This window comes from Mauremys mutica, chromosome 1, assembly GCF_020497125.1.
Source record: "Mauremys mutica isolate MM-2020 ecotype Southern chromosome 1, ASM2049712v1, whole genome shotgun sequence".
Lineage (NCBI taxonomy): Eukaryota > Metazoa > Chordata > Testudines > Geoemydidae > Mauremys > Mauremys mutica.
This window is the reverse complement of record NC_059072.1, coordinates 123975848-123992226: the sequence shown is the minus strand read 5'-3', so window position 1 is coordinate 123992226 and position 16379 is coordinate 123975848. Positions and strand designations below refer to the sequence as shown.

The window sequence follows — 16379 nt, the reverse complement described above, 5'->3', positions numbered from 1 at the left end:
TTGGTGCTTACAAGTAAATGTGAACACTGTGTCGCAGCAAACGGATTAACATACAGAGGGCAAAAACTTTGTATAATGCTATGCAGATGCCCGTCAAGATACACAGCGCCAGCTGAGGACCTGATATGTCTGGAGGAATGAGCTTTTCAGAGTGGTAGCCATGTTAGTCTGTATCAGCAAAAACAACAAGGAGTCCTTGTGGCACCTTAGAGACTAACACATTTATTTGGGCATAAGCTTTCGTGGGCTAAATGCACGGAGTGGAAAATACAGTAGGCAGGTATATATACACACATACATGAAAAGATGGGAGTTGCCTTAGCAAGCAGGGAGTCAGTGCTAATGGGAGAATTCAATTAAAGTGGAAGTGGGCTATTCTCAACAGTAGAATATTAAGGGAGGAAAAATCACTTTTGTAGGGTTTGTTTTGGATACGAACTCCATATACAAGGTGCCCTTCTGCTCATCATTGTAAATAAACATACAGAAAAGTTTTATTTAATGTATTCTAGCTTCCAGTTGTTCATTCTCCCCCATTTCCTGAGAAAGGCTGGTCTTGCGCTTAAAGCACAGGACTGGGAATCATGGTTCTATATTCCCTGCCCTGCCACAGACTACCCATGTGACCTTGGGCAAGTCACTTAACCTATCTGTGCCTCTGTTTCCTAACTTCAAAACAGGATTTTGCGAAGCTTAACTACTGTTTGCACAGTTTGCATGAGTGCCAAAATATCATCATTTCACTTTTCACAGTGCAAATCCACTATGGCACGGTATCAAGAGATTAATTAATGGGTCAACTAACGTGGCTTCGAGAGATCATTATTGAACAACCCAGGAACAGAGTGCAGAGCTTTTTCATGACATTGTTGCCATCAAGCTGGGCTGGTTTAGGTCTTTCTCTCAGAAATTAAACATGAGACTCCTTAGGCTAGCCAGCTCTTTGATTTCTAATAGAACTTTATAAATGGATGGATGAATAAACATATAACCACTGGAATTCTGCTTGGCTTTTTTTTTTTTTTTTAAACGACAAGGTTATTTCCAGAAAATTAGTTTGAAAAGTATTTTAAGGTCAATTGAAACTATAAAGAAGACAGACAATTGAGATAATATTTAAAAAAATGCAGAAGCCCAGAAGTATTTGGTATTTTCCAACAGACTTTATTTGCTTTTACACAGCAATACATATTAGTTTATGTTGCCCTCTTTACACACAAAATGTAAAGTATCATCAGAAATGTATGTTTGTTTTAACTTCCTGACTTTATTTTAGCATTTATATTACTCTCTCCATAAAATAATCAACGTTCAGATGATAGGTAGCTTGGATAGGATGGGCTTTTTCCAACCAGTAAACCACTGAAAAGAATGATTTTGAATAGACCTCTATTTACATTACATTAAAAACAAGTGAACATCTAAAGCTCTCAATAGGCTTATTGATAGGGCTGGGTGGGGGAAACAAAACAGCTGTCTGTGAATATTTGTTTCAATATTTCTGTTTATAATCCCCTTGGGATCTCTTTCTGTGAATATTTTAACTATTGTGTTCACTTCCAAGAGAGTTTGCAAACGAGTGAATTTTAAGCAACTATTGGTTCCTAAGGGCAGGGGCCCATGTCTTCTTGTGTTTGTGCAGTGCCTAGCACAACAGGACCCGGATCCCTGGTTGGGCACTACTTCAAAACAAATAGTAATTATGCTGCAGAATATTCACAGAAAGCAAACTTCAAATTCACAAGTATTCACACTGGAGACCTTATTCCTAGTGTTACACTTAGCCACTCAGGGAACAGACGCTTACCATGTGACCCACCTGTCCAATCAAAATAGCTCAGATATCAAATTATCACAAGAAATTGCTGATGAACAAGCTATAGACCAGTGGCTCTCAAACTGTTTTTACTGGGGACCCCTTTCACATAGCAAGCCTCTGAGTGTGACCCCCGTATACATTAAAAAACATTTATATTTAACACCATTATAAATGCTGGAGGCAAAACGGGGTTTGGGGTGGAGGCTGACAGCTTGCAACCCCCCATGTAATAAGCTCATGACCCCCAGTTTGAGAACCCCTGGTACTGACCAAGAATTATTTGCAGAAATTATTCTATCAATAATTTTGAATAATGAATAAATAATTCATTATGAATTATTTGCCTGGCTCTAGCTAGTAAGGAACGAATGGCAGAGTTCAATGTAATGCATAATGTAACTGGTTCTATTGAATTTATTGTAGTTATAAATAAATATAAACCGAGGCTGCCCATCCTTTGAAAAAACAGATTGGTAACAGCATATACGGTTATAGTGCTAAACCTCAGAAAAAGTCTCAAATCCCTCCCAGCAATTTGTAGAAGCCCACGTTAAAAATCTTGATAAAATCTCTGTTGTCTTCCCAACTTCTGTAATAATACATCAGATGTACTGAAATTGCCATAAATCTAACATTGTTTAGACGGTAATAAGCAACTTGTCTAGAACAGCGTCCTTCCCAATGCTTGTAACAAGAACTATGATGAAAAGCATGATGAAACCCGTCTGTTAAAGCACACAACACGGTAAGGTAATTAATCTAGCTGTAGTTTTTCTTCACAAGTAATGAAGCATCATGCCATTGTGCTACAATACATGCAACATTCAACCCCTTAAGAATCATCATTTTAACAGACAAAGAGCTAGCATTTTTTTGTAAGAACTATCATGTTCTATAGAATGTCTGACAAAAGATTTTCACTGGCTAGTTAGAATTTTAGAAACCTGATTATTTCAAAGCAGAAAGGAGCTGTGCTTTACAGAGGCATAAGTATTAGGCAGCGTGTGTTTTGGTATTGGACTTATTCTTGAGGCAAAACCCTACCTTAGGTTTAATGCTGGGAAATTATACATTTCCTATATGTTTCTCTACATAACTTTTGCAACTATACAAGCCATCCTTTTGGAATACCCTTCTCCACACTGAGCATTCCTCAATTTCAAGCTGTGAATTTTCCAGAATATTTTTAAAACCATTAAAACCTTATTTTAATGTTAATAGCTGCTGCTGCAGGAAAAAAGGAAAGAAGAGAAATTTCAGATATTACAGATTCAGAAATGTGATGCAAGCAGATCTACATTTCACAATAGCTTCATCCCAAACCTAAAAATGTTGACAACACTTAGCAAACATTAAAAACGAAAGGAAGCAAACAGTTCAAAGGTCAGTACGACTTTTCCAGTAACCAGCTGGTTTGCAAACTAGGATCATCCCTTTAAAAAACAATTGAACCTTTCACCACTTTATGTCACAAAATAAAGGTTCTGCTTTACATGCACTTCATATAATTTTTTTTTATATAAAACAGTATAAAAATAAGACAGCAACAGTCAAGAGTTACCTTGAGTATCGTGTAGGGCAGTGGGACCTGGAGGCTTACCATGGATACTAAAAGAAAGAACTGGTATTTACTTTGGACAAATCTATTAAAATAGGACACCAGTGATATCTTTTTTTCAGCCGAAAGCCACACTGAATGCGGACGCAGGTTATTTACAAGTTATATGTTTCGTATTATTTTGAAACAGTACATTTCACTACATGAATAAACATAAAGAGCATTATGGTAGCAAATTGTAAATGCAATACTTTGGAATATATGTCACAGGTTTGTACATTAAATATAGTAAAAACAATTATACTACCACTCACCAGTGTCTGGTTGGTTTATCTTTTATGGCAACTTTAGAATAGGCACCTTTTCTCCTTATCCACCCAAAAATATCACTTCTAACAAACAGAAGCAAGAGCAATGTAATGTACATGATCTGCTGCCCATCACATATAATGATGATGTTCCTAGCATATAAGAAATTGAATTCTTTATTGGTATTTGGCAGTTACTGTCACACATTTGAATCTTCATCTGTTATACTGGCGCTAGGAGAGCAAGTAGCAAAGTCTTTAAACATTTCGTCTTCTTTTAACATGTGCTGCAAAGGAAACAAAGGAAGAATTAACACTGACTCTGATAAAATTAAGAACTCAGAATTGTGTAGTCTCAGGAAAATAAAATGCAATGCAACTTTAGTGAATCCTCTGTGGTGAAGTCACTCGCCTCAGTCCTCTTCTGCATCCAGTGTATGCTGGGTGGTGATAACAGTAGAGAATCATTTGCAGCTCCCTGATCCTAAAGCTGTTTTGGTCCTTGGCATAATGTAGAGCAGTCCCAAGATTGCTCTACAGTATGCCTGGCTGCCTCAGCCCATAAAGGGTCATTGACCAGCCAAGGATTGCCAGAGCATAGTGCCCACACCCTTCTTCCCCAGCAGGATTACCCCTGCACCCGTGGTGACGCAGCAGCCAGATACTGGAGGCTCTACACACACAGGGGACTCCACCCCAACTGGGGAACCTTCAGCTGTGGTATCTGGCTGTTGTCTAGCCCCTTTGCAGTGTGGTGCAAAAAGACCAGATTTGGGTTCAGGCTGGAGCCCATGATTTTACAGAAAACCAACCCAACCCAAACCACACATGGGACATTCTTTGTGGAGGTTCACTGTAACTAAGGCTACGATTTAGTCACGGAGGTCACAGCAGTCACGGATTCTGTGACTTTACCGGACCTTCGTGACTTCTTCAGCTTCAGCTGTCAGCAGATGAAGCCAGGGCTGGCGGTGGGACCCCTTACGGCTTCCCAGGGCCATGTGCCCCTCCCCCTGTGGCCGGGCTGTGCACCTGTGGCTGGGGTTGCAGCCAGGACTCTGTGCCCCTGCCCTGCAGCCAGCTCTGGAGTGGAGGCTGTGCACCCCCCCATAGCTGCGCCTGTGTCCCCCCCCGCCCATGGCAGGAGGGCTCGGCCTGTCAGTCCCTCCCACATGGGACTCCAGCTGTCATTCCTCCACCCCTACTTAGTCCTGCCCTCACCTCCCCCAGTTATTTTTAGTAAAGTCGCAGAGAGGTCACAGCTCCTGTGAATTTTTTGTTTATTGCCCATGACCTGTCCATGACTTTTACTAAAAATAACCATGACAAAATCTTAGCTTTAAATATAAGCAGAACTCCGATTTCCACAATAATTCTGGACTTTCAGTCTACTTAAGGATAGATGGAGTTTCACAATATAAAAACTAACTTTCACCAAGTTCTGCAATAGACTGAAACCTGCCCAAAGCAACCACCCAAAGGACTGGAAAAAAAAAAAAAAGAATCAGCTCCCGAACACAGACAGTCTGCTAAAAAGAGTGAAGCAGAGTTGTGCTTGGCAATACTTTGGGACATTTCTTAGTACAGGAGGTTGTCTAAGGTTTTGGGCCATATTCAAAACATGGACGCTTTAGTTCTACTGGCAGTATCTTAAGGCTTACTGTCAAGTTGTTGATGCCTTCAGAGAATGCTCCTATTTGCCTCACTGTCCCTTCTGAATCTTCCATCTACAAGAAACAGGTCACAGGGAAAAAAATAATTTATACTCATCTGTGGTGGTGATTCAGTGAGTGCATTAAACAACAAACATTCTACATTATGCCAATTGTGGGGGAGTAAGTTTTGGTGTTGTGGAAAAGCTTACTTGTGCCAAATTAAGGTCCAAATTCTGTGCATAAGTAGTCCCTTTGGACTTGTGTCAGGAACCATATTTTTTGGCAGTATCATGGTGTTCCATGACTGCTGATGACAAGGAGTTAAACAATCCAAGGTAAACAACACTGGGTATGCTGTTCAAACCCAACAGCGCCATCGCTGAATTTAAACAGCAAAAGCTGGTTCACCTGCTCCAGTCTATCCAAATCATCATCGTCATACACTCGGATATCCAAGCCAGCCTTGAATCCTTTTTTAGACCCACTTCCAGATGCCTGTCCCAGTTCCATCGGGCACACATACTCTTCCACATCATCCTGCTTCTTCTTCCTCAGACTTCCAAAATTGCTGAAGGCAAGCTTTTTTGGCTTAAAAAGTTGGAAAAAACTGTCATAAATTCAGGAACTTGGTAATTTACTCAGCCTGGATTTAATTAAGCTTTTATTCTTTCTCAGTTATTTAACTGCAAGCAACTAATAGAGGCTCAGATCCTAAACACGTTAGCCTGAATATTTCAAATTTCACTACAACCAAAACCAGGAAGAAACAGCCCCTCATTTTTCTTCTTATTTGTGTAACAGTAGCACCTAGAGATTCACAGAGTCCCATTGTGTTAAACACTGAACACACACAGAGTAAGAGACTGTCTCTGTCCCAAACAGCTTACAAATATAAAGGGACAGGGCAAAAGGCAGAAGAAAGGCGGCATTATCTTCATTTACTACTGGGAAACTAAAGCACAGAGACATCACACAAGGTCACACAAAAAGCCTGTAGCAGAGTCAGGAACTGATTCTAGATCTCTAGGGCCCTACCAAATTCATAGTCCACTTTGGTCAATTTCACAGTCATAGGATTTAAACATTTCATGGTTTCAGATATTTAAATCTCAAATTTCATGGTGGTGTAACTGTAGGGGTCCTGACCAAAAGGTGATGGGGGTCACAAGGTTTTGGTTTTTTGGGGGGGAGGGGGGAGAGGGGGGCATGGTATTGCCATCCATACTCCTGCACTGCTGGTGGTGCTGCTGCTGCCTTCAGAGCTGGGCAGGTGGAGAGCGACGGCTGCTGACTGGGAAGTAAGGATAGCATGGTATGGTATTGCCACCCTTACTTTTGTGCTGCTGTTGGTGGCGCGCTGCCTTCAGAGCTGGGTGCCTGGCCAACAGCCGCCACTCTCTGTACACCCAGCTCTGAAGGCAGCACAGAAGTAAAGGTGGTAATAGCACCTAAAATAACTTTGCGATTCCCTGTGACCCCCTTTTGGGGCAGGACCCCCAGTTTGAGAAACGCTGGTCTGCTTGGTGAAATCTGTATTGTACAGGGTAACTACACAAAAGACCAAATTTCACAGGAGGGACCAGATATCACGGTCAGTGATGCGTTTTTCATGGCTGTGAATTTGGTAGGGTCCTACAGATCTCCTAGCTCAGTCTAGCATCTTCACCACTGACCATCCTCCCACTCTAAAAAGCACTTCGATTGAGCAGGAACTGTCATTAAAAGTGTGATGCTCTACTAACTGAGTTAGCTTTCTTCCCTTCTGTGCACAGAGCGTCAGCGAACAGCACCCTGAACGCTTATAAAACCACCACGTCTGGCAAAGTGGCAATTTAACTGCTGCTTAAAATGCACACACACACACAAACACTGGACAGTAATAAGCATTGACCTACCTTCACTTTGGCAGTAGCAGTTAAAAGGACATAGTCTGGAGATTCCATGGCTTCACGCTTTTGATGTTGGGCATCCTGACCAACCAGTAAATTGAAATGGGTTGCCAAATGGCGTCTCAGCAGTGTCTTGTTTGGTGGGATGTTCAGCAACTGTGCCATAGTTTCCACATTAAAACGAGGTTCCAAGACCTATGAAACAAACCACAGAAAGTCAAACTGAAATCAATACCCTTGGATTAGGTCTTGAGGATGCCAGCAGCCATGCCAGACTTTATGGGCATTTTTTGGGTTGCATAGGCCATTTTTAGGGGAAATGCACTATAAAAGAGAAGAAAAGAGTTAGACTCATAGACTTTAAGGTCAGAAGGGACCATCATGATCATCTAGTGTGACCTCCTGCACATTGCAGGCCACAGAACCTCACCCAGTTACTCCAGTTAACATCTGTTGGGTTTAGAAAGGCTTATTCCTGTGGTATGGCAGAGTTCTCAGTGGTAACAAACCAGTAAACAAGGGAAAGTAAGACTGACCCACCATTTTGTGTTTAAAATATGCCTTCATTTATGGTAAAAGATCTTTTCCACCCCCCCCCCCCTTTCTTTCTCTCTTTTTAAATGTTACTCTGATTGGACAAATAGAGAGAGTGAGCGCTTGAGAGATCCTGTCATAAACTGATAATAGTATGCTAGTGTGCAATTTTCATCTTGGTTTTAATGTTGGAAACTTTATTTAAGCTTAACGACAATGATAATGGAAAGTGACTAGGCATACAGTGGAAGTGTACTGTGTGGTGTGTTTCTCAAATTTCTGCTTTCTATAATCAGTTTCTGTACAAGAATCTGATCTACCACCCTAGTTAGTCAGATGGCACTCTTGATTGTGATATCTGAGCCAACAGAGATTAATATCACTACACGAAGAAGATTTCTACTAATGACAGTGCCTGAAATCCAGAACGATCCCAAAGAAGTTTACAAACTGATGCACAAACTATACACAGGAATCAAAATACTCGCCCACTACAGAAGCACATCTAGCTGTTTACCAGCACGAAGCAACACTATCAAACAGTTTAGGGCAAGGAGTAGAGAATGCCTTACCTGAAAGGGAATGCAAGGGAAAATTTAGATGTACAGAAATATTGTTACCTAAACGGCCAGCGCATCAGTGTTTATAAAGGTTCCTAACAACAAGCTTACTAAAGATGACTGCCCATTTGGACAGACTGAAGTAAAAAGGGACACTGCTAACAAGGCAACACGTAGTTACACTTGATTTTAGCCATATACAGTATTAAAATATTATCTGGACTCTCTTGTAAGTGAAACACTAAACCCTTACCATAAGTCCACCATGCACACCACTCCCTCTCAAATTAGGTGCATATTCTGCTAGGTCAACTGAGCGTAACCACTCCATTACACGGTGATTGGTCCACTGAGAAACCTCTGATGGGGTGATGTTGTTCTGTAAACAGGAATAGTTACAGTCATGAAGATTTCTTAGTTCCAGCTTTCATTCAATTCCTTCTCTGCCCTTCACTTTAACCAACCTTCCACTCTCAAATGCATAACACTTTTCTTTTTTATTGGTACCTGGCGGCATTTTATTCTATCAGACTAGAGATGGCCTAGACCAAAATCCCAGACCCCCACCCACCCACCCCAAATACTGGGAAATTTCAAATCAGATCTAAATTTTATGGGTCCAGCCCATGTCTTCATAAGAGATGCTGTACTAGGAGGCACCCTAAAAGTGCCTGACAAGTTGAACAGATTTTCTTCTTCATGCTCCCATGCTCCTTGGCTGCTGTCTCTTGTTCAGCATCCTCACCTTTGAGTCTAGTATTTTTATTTGTGTGTTGTGTGTGTTGAAAAGGCTGGTGGTACTGCTGTTGGAGGGTGGAATAAAGAAAGCTACCTCATGCTCCTGTGAACATTATGAGAACTTGTCGGAAGCTTTTAGACAAGGCGTTGTGATTTGAAACGGTTCATTGTAACCAGGACACCAATTCAGAACTTGGAATATGTATATAGCTGCAAGATTCCTGAAGAAATATTCATCTGATCCATGCATATGCAGCTGATTGGTTATCTTGGTTGGAGGTCAACATTCTAACTCCCCCACCCCAAACTCTCATGCAGCAAGTGCGGTAACATTATGTGAGCTGCGTCCATGAATGCAAAAAGCATGATTCTGCTGTCGCTTACACCAGTTTTACACCACCGTTAACTTTAGTGGAGTGACTTCAATTTACACCAGTATATATAAGAATCCGTTATCCCCAAAGAACTGCTATACTGGGCACCCCTTAGAGAAAAATGTGATGCATCTCGAACCACAGTTCTGATGGCCTTATCTTAGTTTCATAATTCCCTCTAAAGACCAAGCTGCCCATAAGACAAATACAGCTAGAGCGGTAGCCCAAGATAATATTTGATTAAAAGGTTCAACCCATTTTAGAAGGTAAATATTAAGAAAACTACAGATTTCATAAAGACTTAACAAGGCTTTACTGGGAACTGTGCACCTAATTCAAGACAATTAATAGATTCCACTTCCATCCTTAAAATAGCACAACACAGAATATAGAGAGGGGAGATTTGACAAGAGGAACTGACTCTACAGGCTGGGGTAAGGGGAAGAAAAGGAGCCAGAGTCCCAGATAGGTAAGGCCCAACATGAAAGCTGAAGGAAGGGAAAAGGTAAGGGATGGGCAGCAGTCAAGGCTAGGGGTGGGTAGAGAAAGAATCACTGTAAGGAAAGCCAGTGGATTATACTCTCCATGATTTAGCCTTCACTTAAAACTTGTTACCTCATCAGACGGCCTCCTACGCAGACAGTTGGGTTCAAAGTTATTTATCCTCAGGACCTGGATGGCTCTTTTAATGCTAAGATGGTGAAGGACACTAACAACTTTCAAGGACAGCAAGTCATCCTGTGAAAAATTAAAAAGGGATGAAAACACACACACACACCCATTTATTTTTCTATAGCAACATATGCCCTGAAAAGATAGATGTAGGTGTCTGCCTCCGGTGCCACATCTAAGAAATGCTGGGATAGCTCCTCCTTAAGGTAATTTTTAAGGATTTAAAAAAAAAGTTTGCCTTGCCTCCCCCTAGATTTCCCAGAATTCTTTCTACCAGCTGTTGTGTAATTTCCTTCATGCATAGAAGTTAGTGGAAAGGATTCTGCGGAATGATTAGGAGAGAGAGTGCCATAACCTGTCATCACCAATGCAACCAGCAACAACATAACTTTCTGAACACAGAATGTCAAGCTCATTTTAAAATTGTAATTCAACCTAGACTCAAGCTTTCACATGGAAAAAAAAATTGAAAAAAATCCAGCCACAGTGCTTATATGAAAAAGTGAGCGTCCCCGTGAAAAGAGAGGCAGCTCCTATAGTAAAACAAAGAAATAGTCATGCTGGCCTCACACCTACTGTAGCTGATAAATGTTTTTCAGGGGCTTCTGATAAGGAACCGGATGGTCAGGTGACTGACAACAGGCGCTGACCACAAGCGCACTAGAGAGAAAAAATGCTACTCTATAAAGACTGTTGAGGGCTCTATGTGAAATGGTTTGGTGGCTGTAGGCACCTACAAAGCGAGTTGAACTAAATCATGAAAACCACCTGTCACGGGTGCATAAATCCCGCACTGACAGGGCTTGGGAGGCTCCGGGGGCTAAAGCAGCCCTGTCTCTATCAATTATGCATGGTAGGAAGGAAGGCTTTAAAAGGGGGAAGCTGCAGTCAGCAAGGGGGAAACCCTGAGAAGGGAGCAACTAGAGAGCTCCTGGAACAGTCAGAGGAACCCTCGTACCAGAAGCCTCCCAGCTGTGCGAGGAGTCCAGCAAACCCGACAAGGAGGGGCTGACCCAGCTACCCAGCCACAAGGACTCCAGTAAAGCTGCTACCCAGGCACCCCCGACATAAGGTGATGCCACTGACCTTTTTCGCCTGGTTATTGACCCCAAGAGGGGATTGGTTTGTGCTGACCGGAACTTTTGTCTTCCCCCCGCAGCCAGAAGTAAAGTGAGCAGGCCCACAAGGGTGGGCCACTACCAGGGCTACGGGTATGTCTACATGGGGATAAACAACCCGTGGCTGGCCTGGGTCAGCTGCTGACTTGGGCTTGGGGGGCTGAGAAATGGCTGTGTAGACGTTCAGGCTCAGGGGACCCTGCGAGGGTGGAGGGTCCCAAAACTCAAGCTCCAGCCCAAGCCCGAACGTCTATGCAGCAGTTTTTAGCCCACAGCCCAAGTCAGCTGACCTAGGCCAGGTGCGGCTGTACTGTGGGGCTTTTATGCCATGTAGATGTCCCCTAAGAGACTGGGGACTATACGAGGCCAACCCTGCGGTGGAAACCCTCAGTTTCCATTCAAAGAGCAGAACCTTGCCTCTCAGTTGCATTATGTCTTACCTGCCTTCAAACAAAACACTCTGAGCCTATTTCACCCATGGTATTTTAAGGTGGTGGAAAGAGGTCAGAAGTTGGTCTGACATATTTAAAAATACCACCCAATTATATTGAACTTAGTCTTAATTATTTAGAATAAATTTTAAAGAAAAATCCTGATTTAAAGATTAAAGGAACTTGCTCTGATTTTCCTACCCTAGTCACCCAAATGAACAGTAACAATATATTGAACATTTAATATTAAACTTCTTAGAAGAATTAAGATCATCTACTTGAATTAGTTAATATGAATTTGAACAAAGGCCCAATTTTCAGTAGATAGATGGATGCTGCGACTATAAAATTTACACAAACCAATTGTGTCTACAAGTACTACACTTGCATTTGAAAATCATGCAATATTGTGTGCAAATTAAATAGGCATAGGGTTACCTCATTTTCACATACACATTTATACACATAATTCTCAAATGTTCAGGCACAATGGAGATACGTGGGTATATTTTGCAAGTATACCTTACAATACTATCTTTGAAAACTTGGCCTTAAAATGTTCCATATTAGCGATAACCTGTGAAACAGTCACATAGGTAGTATTATTGGGGTTTACATCCTCTGTAGGATGTAGCTACTAGAAGGCAGCATACCACTGAATACACTTGACAATGTCTGACATTCCATTACAGGTTAGTGCACACAACATTGGGGGAAGAGACACACAGACAATTACAGTATACTATTCTATAAATATTTGATTTTAAAACTCATTTCAAACTGTGGGAAATTTCTGACATGCTGACCTCTGGTAAACATTACTCTGTTATCATTCAGCAAATCTGCAGAAAAAGTTTTTGGAAAATTTAACAATTTTTAAATTACCTGCAGAAAATCCGACAAGACCAAATAAGCTGCTTTTCTGTTGAACAATTTTATTAAGATATATAGATAGATTTTCCATTCTCTGTTTTGTAAAAGCAAATGAGGTTAATCTTCTAAGTTTGTTAATTTACGTGAACTATAGTTATCTTCCATATAATAGATCTTTTCACTCTGGATAAAATTCACCCATGTACAGAGGGTGAGTGCAAGACTTATCACCATTTATGTCCCATCTTAAGCCCTCAGAATTGGGCCTCAGTCATGCATAGGCATTCTGCTGATCTGCACGTGGGTGAATTTTACTCTCTATGTAGTTATGACATAAGTGATAAATAATAAGGAAAAAGTCTTACTGATTTCCATTTTCTGAGTGCATGGTAAAATAAACTTTAATTGGGTAATACTTTTGGAATCACCATGATATATAGCAGGAAAAGCAAGTTTCTTTAGATTAGTAAGGCTCCAATTTACCACCTAAAATCATGTTACTCTGCATTAAAACAAACAAACAAACAAAACCCCTAACAAAAATAACCAAAACCAAGAACACAAAATATGCCAGAAAATAACCTGTCATTTACTTACAACGCTCATGTAATGGAGCATTCGACCATCCACCCTTCCTTCATCAAATTGAGTCTTATACTGGGGAAGTCCAATATCATCCAACCACCCTAAGAAAAACACATATTACTAACTCAAAACACCTTTAGACTAAGGACAGTTATGTATCTAGCCAGAACTCTCCAGGTTATCATTACTCACAGGTATTCATGGATACTCAAATTATCCCAGATCCTTAACCCCCTGCCCCTCTCTTAGGGTATGTCTATACTGCACACTCCTTACAGCAGCATGTAGAGTACATAAGCAGCAGGTCTCCCTAGCATCGGTATGAACTGCCGTGAGGACAGTGAAACACTGCTTAGGTGAGCAAAGACATGCCTGAATACTTAGGGTCTGTACCCTATGCAGCTCTCTACATGCCCAAGCAGTGCCTCCCCTGTTTATACTGCTACTGTTAGCAGTGAACTGTCCCACTGCCAGAGTCTTTCCTCACCTCAGGGAAAGGCTTCTGCAGCAGATAAAGACTCTGGCACTGGGGAGAGGGTCCAGCAGCTGCCCACTGCAGGGAGCTGCCGGAGCCTTTCTCCATCACAGTGAAAGATTTTGGCAGCAGGGGAAGGCTCCAGCAGCTCCCAGCAGCCTCCTCCTTGACAGAGCCTTATACTGCTCTGTTTAGCTACAAACTGCAGGGTGGATGCAGCCTGATGTTCACTGCTGTGTGTAGCTACACACACCCTACATGCTGCTGCCAGTAGTGGGCACTGTAGACACACTTTTAGAAAGCACAGATGCTATTATTTTAAACTGCAACGAATCTTACTGGTAACCCAGTTGTAATCCAGTTTTCCATGATTGTTTTCTTCTTCTGACCCCAGTGCCTGAAGAGCGAGCTGAAGTTTCTTCCGATGCAGTGGATGCTTGATTCCAAGTTCCTGTGAAGACAAAGAAACCAAAGCACTTAATTTCTAGCTCAGCAGCATATGGATTATATGTGATTTACACAGAATCAAATTGTAAAAATAACCAAAATTCATTTTACCCAACCCACAAACTAACACACAAACTCCAACGTGACAGGCCAAATTTTGCCCTTAGACACACACAGCAATTGCTGTTGAAATTAACAAGTATTGTGCACATGTATCAGGGAACAAATCTGGTCAGGTGCCTAAATTTAGATATCTAAATTCACAGTAAAGCACCTACCTGAGCACAGCTTGATATTTGTTGAGCACCCACCACACCCTAGGATGTCAATGGGACTGCAATTGCTCAGCACTTCTGAAAATCAGGCCACTTATTTACATACCTAATGCATTTAGATGCCTCATCCCTTTGGTGGTTGTTAGCCCCAATATTCTTATGTGGAGCAAAAAGAGCCCGCTCACTAAACGGTGATGGTAGTCAGCATAATATTTTAAGGGATAATATACTTATCTACCTACCTTAGAGTGAGGCAGGTAAGGTTGCAAGGTTTAGTTAGTTATTAGCTATAAAGCACTTTGAAAACAGGAAGTGCTATATAAATGTTAAGGAATAAGTGGCCTGATAAGATAGTCCTCCCCAATACTGTTGCAAGTGCAGCTGTCCCAGGAACTCCTCAAAGACTGTTTTTTGTTGTTGTTTTTGTTTTAACTAATACCTGATATCAAATGCAAACATTGGAGTATTGGTAGGCGAAACGGCCATTATGGCCACACCTATTTTTAATTAAAAAAATGTTTTCTGATGGTGTATGATAGCGTATAACAACAGTTCTGAATAGCAGCTTTGAACTATACCGGGACTACTTAAGGAAGTGGATGCCTTATTTGTTTACAACAGTAAAAGAAGCTAAACATTCAGTACAGCCAGACTTGTGACTGAAGTAAACGATGATAAATGCTGTGAACCCAAAGCAGGAAAAGAATTAACTTGCCCAACCTGAATGTAAAACTGTGGCATGGACAATTTAATTGAAAAGTTACATGAATTGAGGGCCTGATTCTCCAGTGCCTTGCACCTTGCGCTGTCATTTATACCTGTACAAAGTTGATGGGGCATAAAACCAAATCAGAATAGAAGCCTTTTACACTCACCTTGCACAGGGGTAAATAAAGGCATGAGGTGCAAAGAAATGGAGAATCGGGACCATGAGCCAGTGGTATTGCAACAAGTGATTCCCTTATTTGAATATATATATTTAAATGTAATGATTGGAAGAGTTAGTTGATGTGCCAACATTTATTGCAGTTAAATCATACATTTAATTACCTCTTTCATTATGAACATTAAAACTCATACTAAAGTTAGACACAAAACAATTTTTTTTGCATTACTAAAGACAAATGTATTTTAAAGATTCACTTGCTGAGCTCTTTGATTTTAGTTGCATCTCATAGCCCTGACTTACACACACACAAAATGTACACCAATTCTTAACAATTATCCCAATATAAATATTTTCCTAACATTTCTTACCTTTTCCAGATCCTGCTGAGAAGCTTGCAAGAGAGTCTGCCCAGACAGTATCCAGTGTTTGCCATGATTCATGTACGAACCTAAACCCTGGCCCTGGAGCCAGTTGCAAACTTGCTCCTTTGTCCATTTAGCAAATGGCATATCCAGGTCACTAAAGCAGAAGAAATATTTTTTAAAAATATTACAAATTCATCGGTGTTTTTCAGAGCTGAGACAATGTACAGGAAGAGATGCGTGTCTGTATTATTTAGACAGTAAGCGACTTGGGAAAAGGTATGTCTATCGCTCTGTGTTTGTACAATAGCTAGCAAAATGGGACCCTGATCTCAGTTGTTAAAGCACTAGCATAATAAACATGACAATGACAGTTATTAGTCATCATCATCATCATAATCTGTGTATTTCAGGATGGCTTTAAAACTTTAAAATGTGACTGAAATATTTTCTTTACGTAAGATACTCCAGTGACCTACATTATAATGAAGGGAACTTTATCAGCTCATGCGATGACCAAGGCCTTGATCCTGCCTGAAATCCATGTGGTGGACTGACAACTGCACCCATGTACATTCACTTCAGTGTAGCTCCATAGAGGCAGATCCTGAGCCCATTCGCCCGAGAGCCCCACTACAGTCAATGAGACTGCACTCAGGTGCGGGATTCCACTCATGTGAATCACACTGCAATGTGGGGCCATACTTAGTACATTAATTTCCCGACCAGCCTCTTAAGGAGGACAACGTCCCAAAGAGCCAGGGCTTGCCTGTTTCCTTTTTGCTAGCAATGCTAATGTTACCCTAACTTAACTTTT

General features: G+C 41.2%; 1 protein-coding gene across 5 annotated transcripts in view; it reads right to left on the bottom strand.

Moving 5' to 3' along the window:
* Nucleotides 1-1143: 1143 nt before the first annotated feature.
* PPFIBP1 (PPFIA binding protein 1) overlaps nucleotides 1144-16379 on the bottom strand; it is a 170735-nt gene continuing 155499 nt past the window's right edge. For all 5 annotated transcript variants that reach the window (XM_044994339.1, XM_044994338.1, XM_044994351.1 and 2 more), the window contains 9 exons: nucleotides 15569-15719; nucleotides 13929-14040; nucleotides 13127-13215; nucleotides 10051-10173; nucleotides 8577-8702; nucleotides 7236-7424; nucleotides 5749-5928; nucleotides 5347-5412; nucleotides 1144-3972 (listed from right to left, as the gene is read on the bottom strand). In XM_044994339.1, the coding sequence (XP_044850274.1) occupies nucleotides 3886-3972; nucleotides 5347-5412; nucleotides 5749-5928; nucleotides 7236-7424; nucleotides 8577-8702; nucleotides 10051-10173; nucleotides 13127-13215; nucleotides 13929-14040; nucleotides 15569-15719 (1123 nt within the window). In that variant the 3' untranslated portion in view covers nucleotides 1144-3885. The remainder of the gene's footprint in view (nucleotides 3973-5346; nucleotides 5413-5748; nucleotides 5929-7235; nucleotides 7425-8576; nucleotides 8703-10050; nucleotides 10174-13126; nucleotides 13216-13928; nucleotides 14041-15568; nucleotides 15720-16379) is intronic.